The 13,628-nt window shown below is 63.4% G+C and overlaps 1 protein-coding gene across 1 annotated transcript; it reads right to left on the minus strand.

Annotated features, from left to right (window-relative positions):
* Positions 1–2,178: 2,178 nt before the first annotated feature.
* On the minus strand, positions 2,179–11,968 carry MVD (mevalonate diphosphate decarboxylase). Its single transcript, XM_075939888.2, has 10 exons — positions 11,805–11,968; positions 11,609–11,679; positions 10,131–10,245; positions 9,208–9,354; positions 8,541–8,740; positions 7,884–7,958; positions 6,620–6,838; positions 5,108–5,223; positions 4,623–4,731; positions 2,179–2,829 (listed from the first exon to the last, which is right to left on the minus strand). The coding sequence occupies exons 1-10, from the start codon at positions 11,872–11,874 to the stop codon at positions 2,749–2,751; spliced, it is 1,203 nt and encodes a 400-aa protein (XP_075796003.2). The 5' UTR covers positions 11,875–11,968; the 3' UTR covers positions 2,179–2,748.
* Between the last annotated feature and the right edge of the window lie 1,660 nt (positions 11,969–13,628).

The raw sequence follows: 13,628 nt of genomic DNA on the forward strand, positions 1-13,628 counted from the left end.
ACCGAGCCATCAGGACCTGTCCCCAGTCGCACAGCATGGCAGGGGCAGAGCGGGGGTGGTGGGTAGCATAGGCAAGGGAAGGCAAACGGACTATGCTCCCCCCTGGGGCCAAGCCTGGCAACCCCAGTCCTCTGGCTGGCCAGGAACGATCCCGCTCAGCCATACGGCTGGGCTGGGCTGCACGGAGTGGTGGGGGGAGGAAGGCTGCTGAAAGGGCAGGGACTTGCCTTCCCGAGCTGGGCCTTCGCCCGCCACCCCTGCTAAGGCAGGGCTACCAAAGAGGGTGGAGAACAAGAGGACGGCGGCCGTGTGCCAACAGCAGAGCCCGGCCCTGTGGGGGCAGCAGGCTCCCCGGCCCAACCTGGCCTGAAATGCTTTCCCCCTGCCTGGAGCTTGGCAACCGCAGCTGAAGGGGTGACAGCTGCCATCAGTTGGTGAGGAAATCAATCAGTTTCCTCACCTCACCGCTGTGGGTTCTTGGCCTGCAGCAGGCTGCACCCATCTCCCCTCCCCCTAGGGCCCAGTGCACCCTTTGCCTTATCCCCCAAACAGCTTCCTGCCTCCTCCCTTCCGAGCTCCCCCACTTTCCTCCTGGTCCAGCAAGCTCTCCCCCACCTAGGCCTGCAAACCGGGGCCCACCCCTTAGCTCAGCGGCCACCAACCAGTACAGCGGGACCTACTGATGGAGCTTGGCGCCTCTGACAGGTTTGGCCAAGAGATTGTCGAGCTCAGCACTTCAGCTCCCTCCCCCGCCACCCCCAAGCCTGTGGCACAGCTGCTCTTTGCTTTGCAGCTTCCTACCTGCACCCCCGAGAGCCTCCTGCTTTCTATGCAGGGCAGCGGAGGGAGAAGAGGGGTGCTGATGTCAAGTTGCCCCCTCTCCGACCCTGTATCCTGTCTCCACAGAGCAGAGAGGGGCACTACAGGGTTTGGGATGGAGGGAGTTTGCTGGCTACCTTTGGGAGGGGTGCAGGGCCAGGGCAGGGATGACCCTGCCTTAGCCCCACTGCACCACTGCCCAGGAGCCACCTGTCGTAAGCCCACACCCTGAAACTCTACCCCAGTCATGAACCCCCTCCTGCACCCTAAGCTCCTGCCCTGGCCCGGAGCACCCTTGCACACCCAGAGCCTGCCCCTAGAACCCCCTTCGGCACCCTAATTGCCTGCCCCAGCCTGATGAAAGTGAAGGGGGGGGGGAGGATGGGGTAGGGGCGGGGCTTCAGAGAAGGGGCACAAAGGAGGCGGGGCCAGAGTGGTTGGTAGACCTTGAGTTGCACTTACATTTCATAAGTGATCTCTTGCTTTAAGAGGTTGGAGACCCCTGCCTTAGGCTTTTCCTCCAACCCAAGAGGGGGCTGGACCCCCATCTCACACCTTACCCCCATGGCTCCCCATCCCTCCTGAACGGGCAGCACTATTGCCATAGTAACCTTCCCTCTGGCACTTCCCCCAGACTGGGGCTTTCAGGATCAAACCAGGCCCTAGTGGGAACAGCTGGGTGGGAAGGGACTGCAGCAGCCAAGACATTAAATGAGCTCTAGGCTTAAAAAAATACTCAGCCAACCAGGCAGCCTGTAGCCACACTCACCCTGAGTAAGCAAGCACTGGCAACAGCCCAGCTACCACCAGTGTGTCCCACCAGAGAGAAGCTGCTATTCAGGTGCAAGTAACTGCAGGATGGTTGGGTGGGACATCAGGAAAAGATGCTGCATAAAGCCACTCGCACTGCTGGATACTACAGGCCTTCCATTTCACATGCACTAGGGGCTGGATTTGCACTAGCGATCACACCTCTGAAATGCAGCTGCCTCTGGGGCGGAACACTGCAGCTGTTGCACAGCACCACCCTTCCAATAGGAAGAGGGAGGTACTTTAATTGGGGAAGTGACAAATCACTCCGCGCCATGGAGCTGCATATGGGAATGGGAGGTAGGCAAAGAATATCTGGAATTTGCCGAACACCTGGGGGCTTGACTCCTGATGTTTGCTGAAGTAACTCCCCAGTCCTATGTGCATGGTTAGTGCTGGTCATGGGATGCAGGAATTTCACCTGCCTCATTCCAGCCTCTTCAGGAACGACACCCTCTTCCCAGCCCCTACCCGTGGGGGTTGTGCAGCCCCGTAGCAAATCAGAGGGAAGTAGGGCAGGATGTAATGTCACAAACGACCAGACGCGTGTCGGTCCAGAGAGTTCTATTCATGGGCATTTACACTTCAAACCAACCAGGAAGCTGGGCATTTTAAACAGACTGCTAGTGCTGGATTTTTAAAAACCAGAGTAGCAGGGGGGAGGAGAGAAGAGACAGGAATGCAGCGCCAGCTGGGTAAGGGACAGGTAAGAAAGAGCCTTTCATCTCTAGGTCAGCCCACATCAGGCCACCCCAGGCAAGCCAAGGGCCGCCAGCATCATGGAGCTGTTCCCAGCCAATGCTGGCGAGTCGCAGTCCTCTTCCTAGCAGAGACGTCGCCTCATAGCGCCTGCCCTCCTCGGTTGGCAGACCAGAGCCGGGAGAGGCCCTGGCCCGTGGGCAAAGGCACTGTGGGTAGCGCTGGAGGCTGGCACTGGCCCAGCTGCATACATTCTGCGAGGGGGCTTTGGTCGGCCCATTACTCTTCCCCCACAATCCCCAACTCCCCATGGCCAAGCCCCGAACGCCTCTCGTGCGTGCCAGCCACGGAACCAGCGTAGCCCCGGCCCAGGTTCCCCGCTCCCAGAAGCGTCTCGTTCCACGTCTGCCGGGCGGCTGCTCAGGCACTGGGACGGGGAAGCCCATCCGCTCCCAGCAGATGCAGGCCGGGATCATCCAGCAGCTGAGGACCTGGGCCTGGCTGTGGAGGAATAAAGCCAGTTAGAGGGAAGAGGGCTGTTAGGACCCCAGCGCTAGTGCTGTGAGTACAGCAGAGGCTGCAGCCAGCACTAAACAGCTGACCAAGTGCCTTGTGCATGGGGAAATTGAGACACCCTCTGAGCATCCTGCTGTCCAAGGCAGGGCAGGTCAGGGGTCTGCCCCTGGGCACCAGGCTGCCCCTGCTCCCCAGCCCTCCTCTCTGGCTGTAACCCCGGGGTGCCCAGGGACAGCTTGCATCACACAAGCTTGGAAGCACTGCGAAGAGAGGAAAGTGATGAGGAACAGGCAAGAGGTGGCTGGAAAGCTGGCAAGCTTGTCTGACCCAGCGGGTAATGATCAATGGCTCGATGTCAGATTGGCGGTCTGTTTCTAGCGGAGTGCCCCAAGGATCTGTTCTAGGTCTGCTTTTGTTCAACATCTGCATTAATGACCTGGAGGAGGGGATGCATTGCACCCTCAGCATGTTTGCAGGTGATACTAAGCTGGGGGAGAGGTAGAGACACTGGAGGGCAGAGATGAGGGCCACAGTGTCCTACACACATTGGAGGCTTAGGCCAAAAGAAATCTGATGAGGTTGAACAAGGACAAGAGTAAAGTCCTGCACTTGGGACGGAAGAATCCCAAACATTGGTACAGGCTGGGGACCGACTGGCTAAGTAGCAGTTCAGCAGAAAAGGACCTGGGGTTACAGTGGATGAGAAGCTGGAGATGAGTCAACAGGGGGCCCTTGTAGCCAAGAGGGCTAATGGCATATTGGGGTGCATTAGGAGGAGCATTGACAGCAGATCCACAGAAGCGATTATTCCCCTTTATTCTGTACTGGTGAGGCCACATCTGGAGTATTGTGTCCAGTTCTGGGCCCCCCACTATAGAAAGGATGTGGACGCACTGGAGAGGGTCCAGGGGAGGGCAACCAAAATAATAAGGGGGCTGGAGCACATGACCTAAGAGGAGAGGCTGAGGGATTTGGGTTTGTTCAGTCTGCAGGAGAGAAGCGTGAGGGGGGATTTGAGAGCAGCCTGCAATGCCCGGAAGGGGGTTCCAAAGAGGCTGGAGAGAGGCTGTTCTCAGTGGGGGCAGAACAAGGAGCAATGGGCTCAAGTTGCAATGGGGGAGTCTAGGTTGGAGATTAGGAAAAACTCTTTCCCTAGGCGGGTGGGGAAGCGCTGGGCTGGGTTCCCTAGGGAGGGGCTGGAATCTCCACCCCTAGAGGTGTTTAAGTCCCAGCTGGACACAGCCCCGGCTGGGCTGATGGAGCTGGGGTTGGTCCTGCTTTGGGCAGGGGGCTGGCGCCAATGCTGCCTGAGGTCTCCTCCAGCCCTGGGCTTCCTTCTCACACCAGCCCCGGCCAAACCCACAGCTGGGAGCCGCCTGCAGGCCCTGGTTCCACCGAGCTGCTGCGCAAGGGGACCTCTGGCCGCTCTGCGGAGAAAGAGGAAGCCGGGGCTGGTACGGGGCGGGGCCGGCTGCCGGGAAGACCCGTGAGCAGTGTTCAGACAGCACGGGGCCAGGCCAAAGCGGGGCGCTCTCCCTGGACACGGGGCTCTTGGCCTCACTAGGGGCCAGCCTTAAAACGGCATCTGCAGTGGGGGAGGGAAGCCCCAAGCCCTCCCCACCCCTCCTGCAGACACTGGGGTTCAGCCCATGGCCGGAGACACAAAGGGGAGTCAGACACCCACGGTTTCGTCCCACCACTGCAGACGGGCCAGCCCAGGGCCCCGTGCCACAGCAGGGGGGCCTCCAGCCCGCGACACCCCTCCCGCCTGCCCGTACCTTCGTGAGGAGGATGTACCGGATGGCCCCCGGGACGGGCTCCAGCACCACAGCCGAGAGCAGCTCCTCCGAGAGCGAGGCGGGCCCAGCCGGCAGCCCCTTCAGGAACCTGTGGGGCCAGAGAGAGGGTAGCAGTGGGGGTACCCGGCCCCAGAGAGGGGAGATGTGGGGTCACATGGGGTCCTGGCCCCGCAGTGACCCTGGTGCCGGAGCTGAGAGCATGGACTAGATGCCCGGGATGGACCAAATCAAGAGGGCAGCCCGGCCTGCCAACTTGCCCCACCTCCCCAATACAGAGAGGGCATCCCTTCCTGCCCCTCTCCACCCCCCCCCCCCCAGCACTGCCACAACCCCCCTCAGGCCCCCTGCAGCCCCTCCCCTGCTCAGGGCCAGGCCAGCATCCTGACCAGCACGGCCCCCCCAAATGCGCCCTCTGCTGCCACCCCCCAGCCCCGGCGTGGGCAGCACGGGCGGGCGCGACCTACTGGTCTCCGTTGGCCGCCGGAGGGAAGCTGCGCTTCACCACTTCCACAAACTCCGCCACCGTGTCCGCCAGCGTGAAGATCACGGCGTTGGGGCCAGCGTCGAAGGTGTAGGCCACCTACGGCAGAGCGCAGGCCGTGAGCCCAGCCCGGGCACGGGCGCCTTCCCCCAGCCGCATCCCAAACGCTCGCCTGCCTCACCGCCGCAGCCTTGGCCGGCCCAGGCACGTCCCCATGCCCCGGTGCCCTGCAGTGCCCACCTGAGCAGGGAGCAGGGAGCTCGGGGTTGACCAGAAAAGGCCGCTTCTTACCAGCCACTTGGGTTCCCACCCCACCCCTGCGAGATACACACTCCCGGCTCACTGCTGGGTGGGCAACAGATCTGAGTCCTCTGGATCCAGTATTCATGAACAACCCCCCCATGCACACACACTGCAGCAAGGGCAGGCCCCCCCCCAAAGAGAAACAGGCCCCCTGACGCACAAGAGCCAACAGCTGCACCTTGCCCTCCGGCAGCTTGGCCTGCAGGGTTCCCACGCACACCCCAGGAGAGCCAGGCTCGCTGCGGAGGAAGCGCTGCAGAATTTGGGCAAGTCACGCGCCCAGGGAGGCCGATTCGAGCTGGGGAGGGCAGGTCCCGGAGGGCAGGAAGGAGTCTCGTGCCACCCCGGGGCTCTCACCACTAGGACGGTCCCTCCTGTGCAGCGGCCAGCGCAGCCCCACTCCCGTCTGCTGCCTGACCCTGGGGTTGGATGCTGCAGCTTGGGAGTCCGCAGCCCAGAACTACCCTTGCCGCTCCAGGCTGCCGTCGTGGGGGGCCTCTTGGGTGCCAGGGGAGAACATGGTAAAATTCCTTCGGCTCCCACACTCCTCTTGGGGAAAGCCGAGGACCTGTCCGACCCACCCCCCCAATGCGTTGTGAGCGCCCGCAGCGCCGGACAGCGTTCCCCCTGGCATTCTGTACTTTCGCGTGCGGAATAAATTTTGTGCTGTGCCCCAACATGGAGGGAGGTGATGTGTGGCGGGGGTGGAGCCCTGGGGTTCAGAGTGTGGGAGGGGGCTCAGCGCGGAGGCAGAGGGTTGAGAGCTCCGGCTGGGGGTGCAGCTTCTGGGGAGGGGCTGGGGATGAGGGGTTTGGGCGCAGGAGGGGGCTCAGGGCAGGGCACAGGGGAGGAAGGCTGAGGGGTTGGGGTGGGGATGGGCCTCAGAGCTGGGGCAAAGGGCTGTGATGGGGCCTTCCTTCACTGCAGCAGCTTGGGGCCAGGCGAGAAGCACCTCTCCCCAGCCATGGCAGCTCCAGAGAGGCCGAGCGAGACACGCCCCTCCCGGCCCGCGCAGCCCTGACCAGCCTGCTGCGCGGCCACACGGCTAGCGGGGGGACTTGGGCGCCAGGCACAGCAGACCGGCCCCAGGAGATCTCAGGGGGGTGGCCAATGGCTCTGCCAATGCAGGCCCATTCCGAGTGGACAGGCACCGCTTCGACCGCAGGGCTCCCCACTGCCCGCCCGAGCCCACCTTGGTTCTGCCGTGGTGCGCGTTGAAGCGGTGGGCCAGGGCGATGATGCGCCGGGAGACGTCGCTGAGGTAGAAGATGGGCGGGAAGGTGTCCAGGCAGGTGGCGTGGAACTGGTTGCTGTCCTGCATGGTCAGCCGGCCAAAGCCCTCGAAGTCTCGCTGCTGGATGAACTGGATCATCTGAGCCATGCGCCCCGGCACCATGGCCTCCGCACGGTGCTGCCATGGGGCGAGGGGGACAGTTACACCGGGGGGAGGGGACGGGGAGACCCACAGAGCCCCCTTACCACACCGGGCACCTGGGCCGGCTCCCTGGCACAGCCACCCCGCAGGGACAGCTCGTCACCCCGCAAGGGACGGACCCTGGACCCCACACGGCCGTAGGGAGGCACCACCCACCAACCCGCCCCACCAAGACGTGGAGAGAGACAGGAGGGCCGGACGAGTCGGCCCATCACATTCGAGCCCTCCCACCGGGGCCGGAACACAGCCGCTCCGGCTGGCTGGGCAGAGCAGCTTTGTCCTGTTCGGAAGGGGATGGGGAGGGAACCACAGAACAGAAGTAGCACGTCAGCTACAACGGGTCTCAGGAGACCCCCCCCCCCCCTTCCTCCATCACATCAGCACCAGCAGCTGCCTGAACACTGCCATGGCCCACTGGGCAGAGCCCGTCACCCGAACTAGTCAAACCTCCCCAGCGCGCAGGAAACACCCTCGGCTCCCGCAGCCCCGGGGGAGGAGACTGCGAGCTGGCTGGATGTCACGTCCCCGCCACGTGGTAGCCTGCCAGCAGGAGCTGTGCCCTCGAGTGCATTCAGAGGTGCTCAGTCACGCCCCAGGACACGCTGCGCCGGAGGGAGGCAGGAAACCCCCAAGCGCACTGCAAGGTGCAGCCGATTCCGCAAGGCAGCAGGCAGCAGGCCAGGCGTTCTGCAGACAGCAGGGGCCGGCTACTCCGCCCCTTCCCAGCCGGCCTTCGCCAGAGGCCAGCTCCAGCCCTGAAGCCGGAGAGGTTAGATCTCCGCCAAATGCCACACATCTAGCAGGGCTCCGGGGCAGGAGCTGGGGCACAGGGGAGGTGGGGGAGGTAGCACCAGGTCCCCCTTTGCTCGGGGTTTATTGGAGCCATTTGGGTTATTCCAGACCCCGGCGCTCTGGTCCACCCCAGCAGGATCGCAGAGGCAGCTCGACCCAGGATCAGTCCCCACCCGCCTGCCACCCCTCTGATGCACAGAGCGGAGGACAGGGCCCCCGCAACTCATACCTTCAGCAGGGGGCTGGTGTCCACACTGGTCTGCATCCCAGCCGTGCTGCCCACTGGCTTCTTCTCAGCGCTCACCTGCCGGGGGGGGAAGCACCAGGCCTCAGCATCCCCGAGGGCCCCCCCCTCCCAGCAGCCCGCGGATGCCTGGGCAGCAGATCAGCACCCCCCCCCCCCTTATATTCTTGGGAGCGTCTCGCACCTAAACCCCCAAGACCACGTTGCCTCCACACCCCTGGCGCAGCCGCTCTCCCTCCCAAACGAGGGCGCAGCAAGGGCAGCAAAACCCAGAGCCCAGGCAGGCCTGTAGAGCCCCCACCTGCGAGAGCCCTGCTAGCCAGAGTCCTGTCTGGAAGTAACCCCTCCACAGATGCACCCCCAGCCCAGGCAGGCCCAGGACTGCAGCACAGAACCCAGGAGCCTGATCCGAGGTGCCTGCTCTAACCACTAGCCTGCCCTTCCCGAGCTGGGAACAGAACCCAGGAGCCTAAGCCTGAGGTCCCTGCTCTAACCACTAGCCTGCCCTTCCCTTGCAGAGCTGGGAACAGAACCCAGGCGTCCTAGCTCCCACTCTCTCCTCGCCACCCCACAATCCTCGCCCTGCCCCCCTCAGGCTGGCTGGTGCCCTGGCCTAGGGGTGCCAGACCCGGACTCACTCACCACCAGAATGAGCACTCGGAGCTCGGGCCAGTGGGTCTCCGGCGCCACCTGCTGGGCGACGCTGTCCTTGCCGTCGGGCCGCTCCCCCATCAGCCACTGCACGAAGCCCCCGAACATGCTCCTGCAGGCGCTGCCCGAGCCCTGGCGGGCCACCTCGGAGAGCTCGCCCTCCACGCCGTACAGCCGGGCCAGGGTGTGCACTGGGACATGGGATGGGGAGGGGGCAGCGTTGCAGGGGGCTGCCCGGCCCCAGGGCTCTGCCAGCCCCCCAACCAATCCCTGGGCATCTCTCAACTCCACAACAGCCTGGGGGACAGGGACAGTCCTGCCTTCAGCCCTCGAGAGGGGGCAGGCCACGGGGCAGCAGGAGACAACCCAGCGCCCCTTCTCCAGAGCAAGGAGCATGAACAGCTGCGGCGTGCCCTCAAAGACCTGAGGGTGGGGTGTAGGGGAGCAGCCTCGTGTCTCCCCAAACAGCTGGGGGAAGGAGCCCGGGGCAGGGCAGGTAGGACAGCAAAGCACCTCCTCCCGAGAGCCGGGACAGAGCGTACGTGGCCCCCCATCCAGGAGCTGGACTTGAGGGGAGTGCAGAGCTAGGGACAGGCCTGGAGGCAAGTGGGGAGGATCCAGGGGCGGGGCGGGGCTCCCCCCTACCCGCCCAACTCACCTAGGCAGGCATACCCTGCAGCCGAGGACGCCAGGCCAGCCGCCGTGGGGAAGTTGTTCACCGAAGCGACGTGCACTTTATATGCCAGGCTGAGGGGGGCCTCGGCGCCGGCACTACCCCCCCTCCGCTTCCTGGCCAGGCGGCGCACTGTGGGCAGAGCAGGGGGGCTTAGATAGTCAGGAGGCATCTGAGGCGCCCCTGCAGGGGGGTGCCAGACCCACAGTTACACCCCTCATGGGCGGACCAGCTGCAGCAGCCGGGAATTAACTACTTGGGCCTGGAGAGAAGACGAGGAGCGAGGTTGCAGCAGCACCAGGGCCAAGGAGCTAGTAGCAGAGGTGCCTGCTTGCCCCTCCTCACCCTCCGGGATTCTGGGCAGGGCAGGAGGGGGCCGTGTTGGAGGTAGCACAAGGGACTTTCAGGGAGCCGTGTATGCCCCAGAGAAGCAGCCTCCACCCTCCTGACTCACCAAGCACATCACAAGATTTCAATCAGTCTGCCATTCCCCAGGGCGGGTGGGGGAAGGGGGAGCTTTACAGAGAAGGAAACTGAGGCAGGGCTGCAACCTGTGAGGGTCACCTGAGTCAGGTACGGAGCATGCTCAGTGGGGAGCATGCGCCCTGTAACTTGGAAGTTTACAGAAAACCTAAGGGACCGGGACAGACTGAGCACCTGCCTTCCCCACGGGAGACAGGGTGTGCCCCCCTTTGGGAGTCCAAGGGCCCCCCCCCCCCACACACACACCCAATGGTTCTGGATTCTGGCCATTAGAACAGGGAGATGCCCTCCCTGAGGCACTACCCCAGGGCACTACCCCAGCAAGAGAGGCAGGGAGAGTTGGGGTCTCAACAGGACCCAGCCAAGCCAGCTGCTCATCACCCACCCAGCTGGCTGGGCCTGCCCCGCCCCCGCCGGGTACTCACTCTCCCGCAGGCAGGACTGCAGCCGTGGGTGCCCGACGTCGGCCTCCTCCCCGTTCAGCCAGAGCCGGTCCTCTTTGAAGTCTCTGCTGATGGCGGCAGTGGTGGTGGTTTTAAGCTGGGAGGAAGAGACACGCACGCCCACGTTTAGATTGAGCTCCGGGACTGGTGCAGAGCCCAGCCCTGCCGCAAGGGACACCAGACACCATCCCCCAGGGCGGCACGAAGCCCCCACCCCTTCACCCCAGAGAGGGCTGAGGATCAAGCTGTGTTTATGGCGAGGCGGAGCAAAAGCCCAGAATCATTCTAATACATCACACCTGCTCTCCATCATGCTTGCACTGAAGAGCCCCACCATGACAGTCCCCTGAAAAGCTGACACCAGTGGGAGAAAGAAGAGACTGGCCCAAAGTCAACAGGGGTTGGTGGCAGCAGTGGGATTAGAATCCTGGTCTGCATGCTCCCACTCCTGCACCCTCCTCCACCACCTCTTCAACGGTGGCTGCCACTCGGCTCTGCTGTACGCATGAACTGATTCTGTGCGGGGCTTACCTGGTAAAACAAAGTGGTCCCATTCTAACCTCAAGTGTGCTCCAAGTGACAGAGCTGTCTCCAGCCCCTTACAGGTTCTGCTAGGCTGACAATTGGTAAACCCCACTGCTCATCTTCCTGTGGCTCTCAGTCACATAGCCAGTGGTAGGCAAATACTAAAACCCCACTTAACACATGGGGAAACCAAGTCACAGAGTTGGGAAGGGGACGGTCCGAGGCCACACCCAGCAAGACAATAGCAGATCTGGGCGTTCCAACCACCAGGCAATACTCCCTCTGACATGACCGTTTCTAAATGGAAAGACGCCGTCCTGCCAACCATGAGACGCGCTGGCAGCTCTCACCTTTCTGAGACCGACACTGGTCGCAACCTTCCCAGGGCTCTAGAAGGGCAGTTGAAACTAAGCGCCTATTTGGGGGGCAACAAGTCTCCCGAGACCAGGCAGCATTTCAACACAGGGACCCACCAGAGATCCCCTCAGGTCCCAGAGCGGGATGCAAAAAGTTACCAAGCAACAGTGCTGCTGCGGGGTTTCAGTTAACCCACCACAGAGCGGAGCTGCTTTGGCTGGAGTAAGGCAGCCCCTGCCCGGGTGTGTGTGGGGGATAGGGGGGAAGAGATGTGCATGCTCCAGCCGGCTAGCAGGGGATCCTTGGGGAATGCTCTGGGCAACACACAACAGAGAGACATGCTGATTTATAGCCAATCAAACTACACTTTGGGGCCCAGAACCCCTCATTCCCAAGCCCCCTTGGGACAAAAGCGACCACCTGCCTCTTTGAGCTTTTGCCTGGTCGTTCCCAGAAGAGCAGCTGCTGCTTTCCAAGTGAAACCCTGCTCTCCCCCTCTTCCGCTAGCCGCCTCAGCTCAGACCTGCGCCCCACCGAGCAGCATCGCTGCTGGGCTGCTGCCACCCGCTCACGCCTACCTGGTCCTGGTGCAGGGTGACGCTCAGGGAGGAATTGAGGGGCAAGATCAGCTCTTCGTCCCGCTTCCCCCCTGGAAGAGAGCAGACGGGGAAGTCAGCCCCGAGGGGGGGGGGTCTCCAGGCAGAGAGGGGGCTTGCCCGGGAGAGCGGGGGGGCCCGGCCCCTCCTGGCACTAGCCGGGGCGGGGGCGACTCACAGTATTTGATGACAGCGATGTTGACTGGGGCGGTGCAGGACACCACGGTGAGGGGCTTCTCCTCGGCCATGGCGGCGCAGAGCCGGGAAGGGAGCCCCAGGGCTGCACCCAGCAGGGTCCCGCAGCGCCTGCAGGCAGCTCCCCGCCTACACGTGTCTCTGCCCCGCGCCACGCCCCCATCAGCTGAGGGGAGCGGATTGGCTCGCGGCACGCCAGCTGCCGCCGCCGCTGCCAATCGGCGTCGGCCCCGCCCACGGCTGGCTCTGCCAGCCAATGGGAGTGATCGGAAGACGGACGCCGGCCGCTGGCCTCCACGCCCAGCAGGAGGAACCCTGGCGGCGCCGGGCTCCTGTTTCCAGCCGGAGGCCTTAGCGGTCAGCGGCAGGGGGACTGTTGCTACGGTCGCACCGGGTGCTATAGGAGCGAGCGGAACCGCGTGCGCATGCGCAGTGTTGGGTTCAGGCTGTAGGGTTCCAATGCTGGAGGCGGATCCCAGGGGGGCGGAGCTGGCCGGGTGGGGGCGGGTCCTGCAGCAGGGGAGATGCGGGGTCACGGGCCAGGCTGCCCAGAGGTGCCAGCGCCATCGTGGCTCTGGGGATAGTTGCAACGTTTGGGGGGGCAGGGGATATGTGGGGGGGCAATGGGGGGTCATGGGGGGCAATGGGGGGTCATGGGGGTGAGTAATGGGGGGCAATGGGGGGTCATGGGGGGCAATGGGGGGTCATGGGGGTGAGTAATGGGGGGCAATGGGGGGGGTCATGGGGGCAATGGGGGTGAGTAATGGGGGGCAATGGGGGGTCATGGGGGTGAGTAATGGGGGGCAATGGGGGGGGCAATGGGGGGTCATGGGGGTGAGTCATGGGGGGCAATGGGGAGTCATGGGGGTGAGCAATGGGGGGTCATGGGGGTGAGTAATGGAGGGCAATGGGGGGTCATGGGGGTGAGCAATGGGGGGTCATGGGGGTGAGTAATGGGGGGCAATGGGGGGCAATGGGGGGTCATGGGGGTGAGTAATGGGGGGCAATGGGGGGTCATGGGGGGCATGGGGGGCATGGGGGGTCATGGGGGTGAGTAATGGGGGGTCATGGGGGGCAATGGGGGTCATGGGGGTGAGTAATGGGGGCAATGGGGGGGTCATGGGGGTGAGTAATGGGGGGTCATGGGGGTGAGTAATGGGGGTCAATGGGGGGTCATGGGGGCGGGTAATGGGGAGCTCATGGGGGGCAATAGGGGGGGTCATGGGGGTGAGTAATGGGGGGCAATAGGGGGTCATGGGGGGTCATGGGGGTGGGTAATGGGGGACAATAGGCGGGGTCATGGGGGCAATGGGGGGGTCATGGGGGTGGGTAATAGGGGGGCAATAGGGGGCTCGTGGGGAGCAATAGGGGGTTCATGGGGGTGAGTAATAGGGGGTTCATGGGTGCAATGGGGGGCTCATAGGAGGACAATAGGGGGGATTCATGGGGGGCAATGGAAGGGCTCATGGAGGGGCAATAGGGTCACTCCAGCCACGTGGGAGACTCTCTGCTGTTTAACGGCCACGTTGCCCAAGTGCTGTAAAACCCACACGCCGCCCCAGTGTCCGGAGTCGTGGTTGCCGTGCAACACTTCAAAATGTCCCTCCCCTCCGCCCCGCCCCTCCTCCCCACTGTCCCCAATGGCTCAGACCCCAGAAGGCAAATCAAAAGAACTGGGCATTGGTTGGTTTTAAAACTCCCCTGATTTTTAAGCCAAACTTTGGCGGGGAAGGGGGAGGTCAACCTGTGAGATTGGCAGTGCCCTGTTCCTGAGTAGCCAGTGCTGTGTCGCTCCTGATGTACGCCC

This window comes from Pelodiscus sinensis, chromosome 12, assembly GCF_052426305.1.
Source record: "Pelodiscus sinensis isolate ZL-2025 chromosome 12, ASM5242630v1, whole genome shotgun sequence".
NCBI classification, from domain to species: domain Eukaryota; kingdom Metazoa; phylum Chordata; order Testudines; family Trionychidae; genus Pelodiscus; species Pelodiscus sinensis.

Coding starts and splice junctions, on each gene's coding strand:
- MVD (XM_075939888.2), bottom strand. CDS start 11,874: ATGGCCGAGGAGAAGCCCCTCACCGTGGTGTCCTGCACCGCCCCAGTC. Junction 6,839..7,883: donor ACACCAGCCCCCTGCTGAAG/GTATGAGTTGCG, acceptor GCCCCATGGCAG/CACCGTGCGGAGGCCATGGT. Junction 4,732..5,107: donor CCGGCGGCCAACGGAGACCA/GTAGGTCGCGCC, acceptor CTGGCCCCACAG/GTTCCTGAAGGGGCTGCCGG.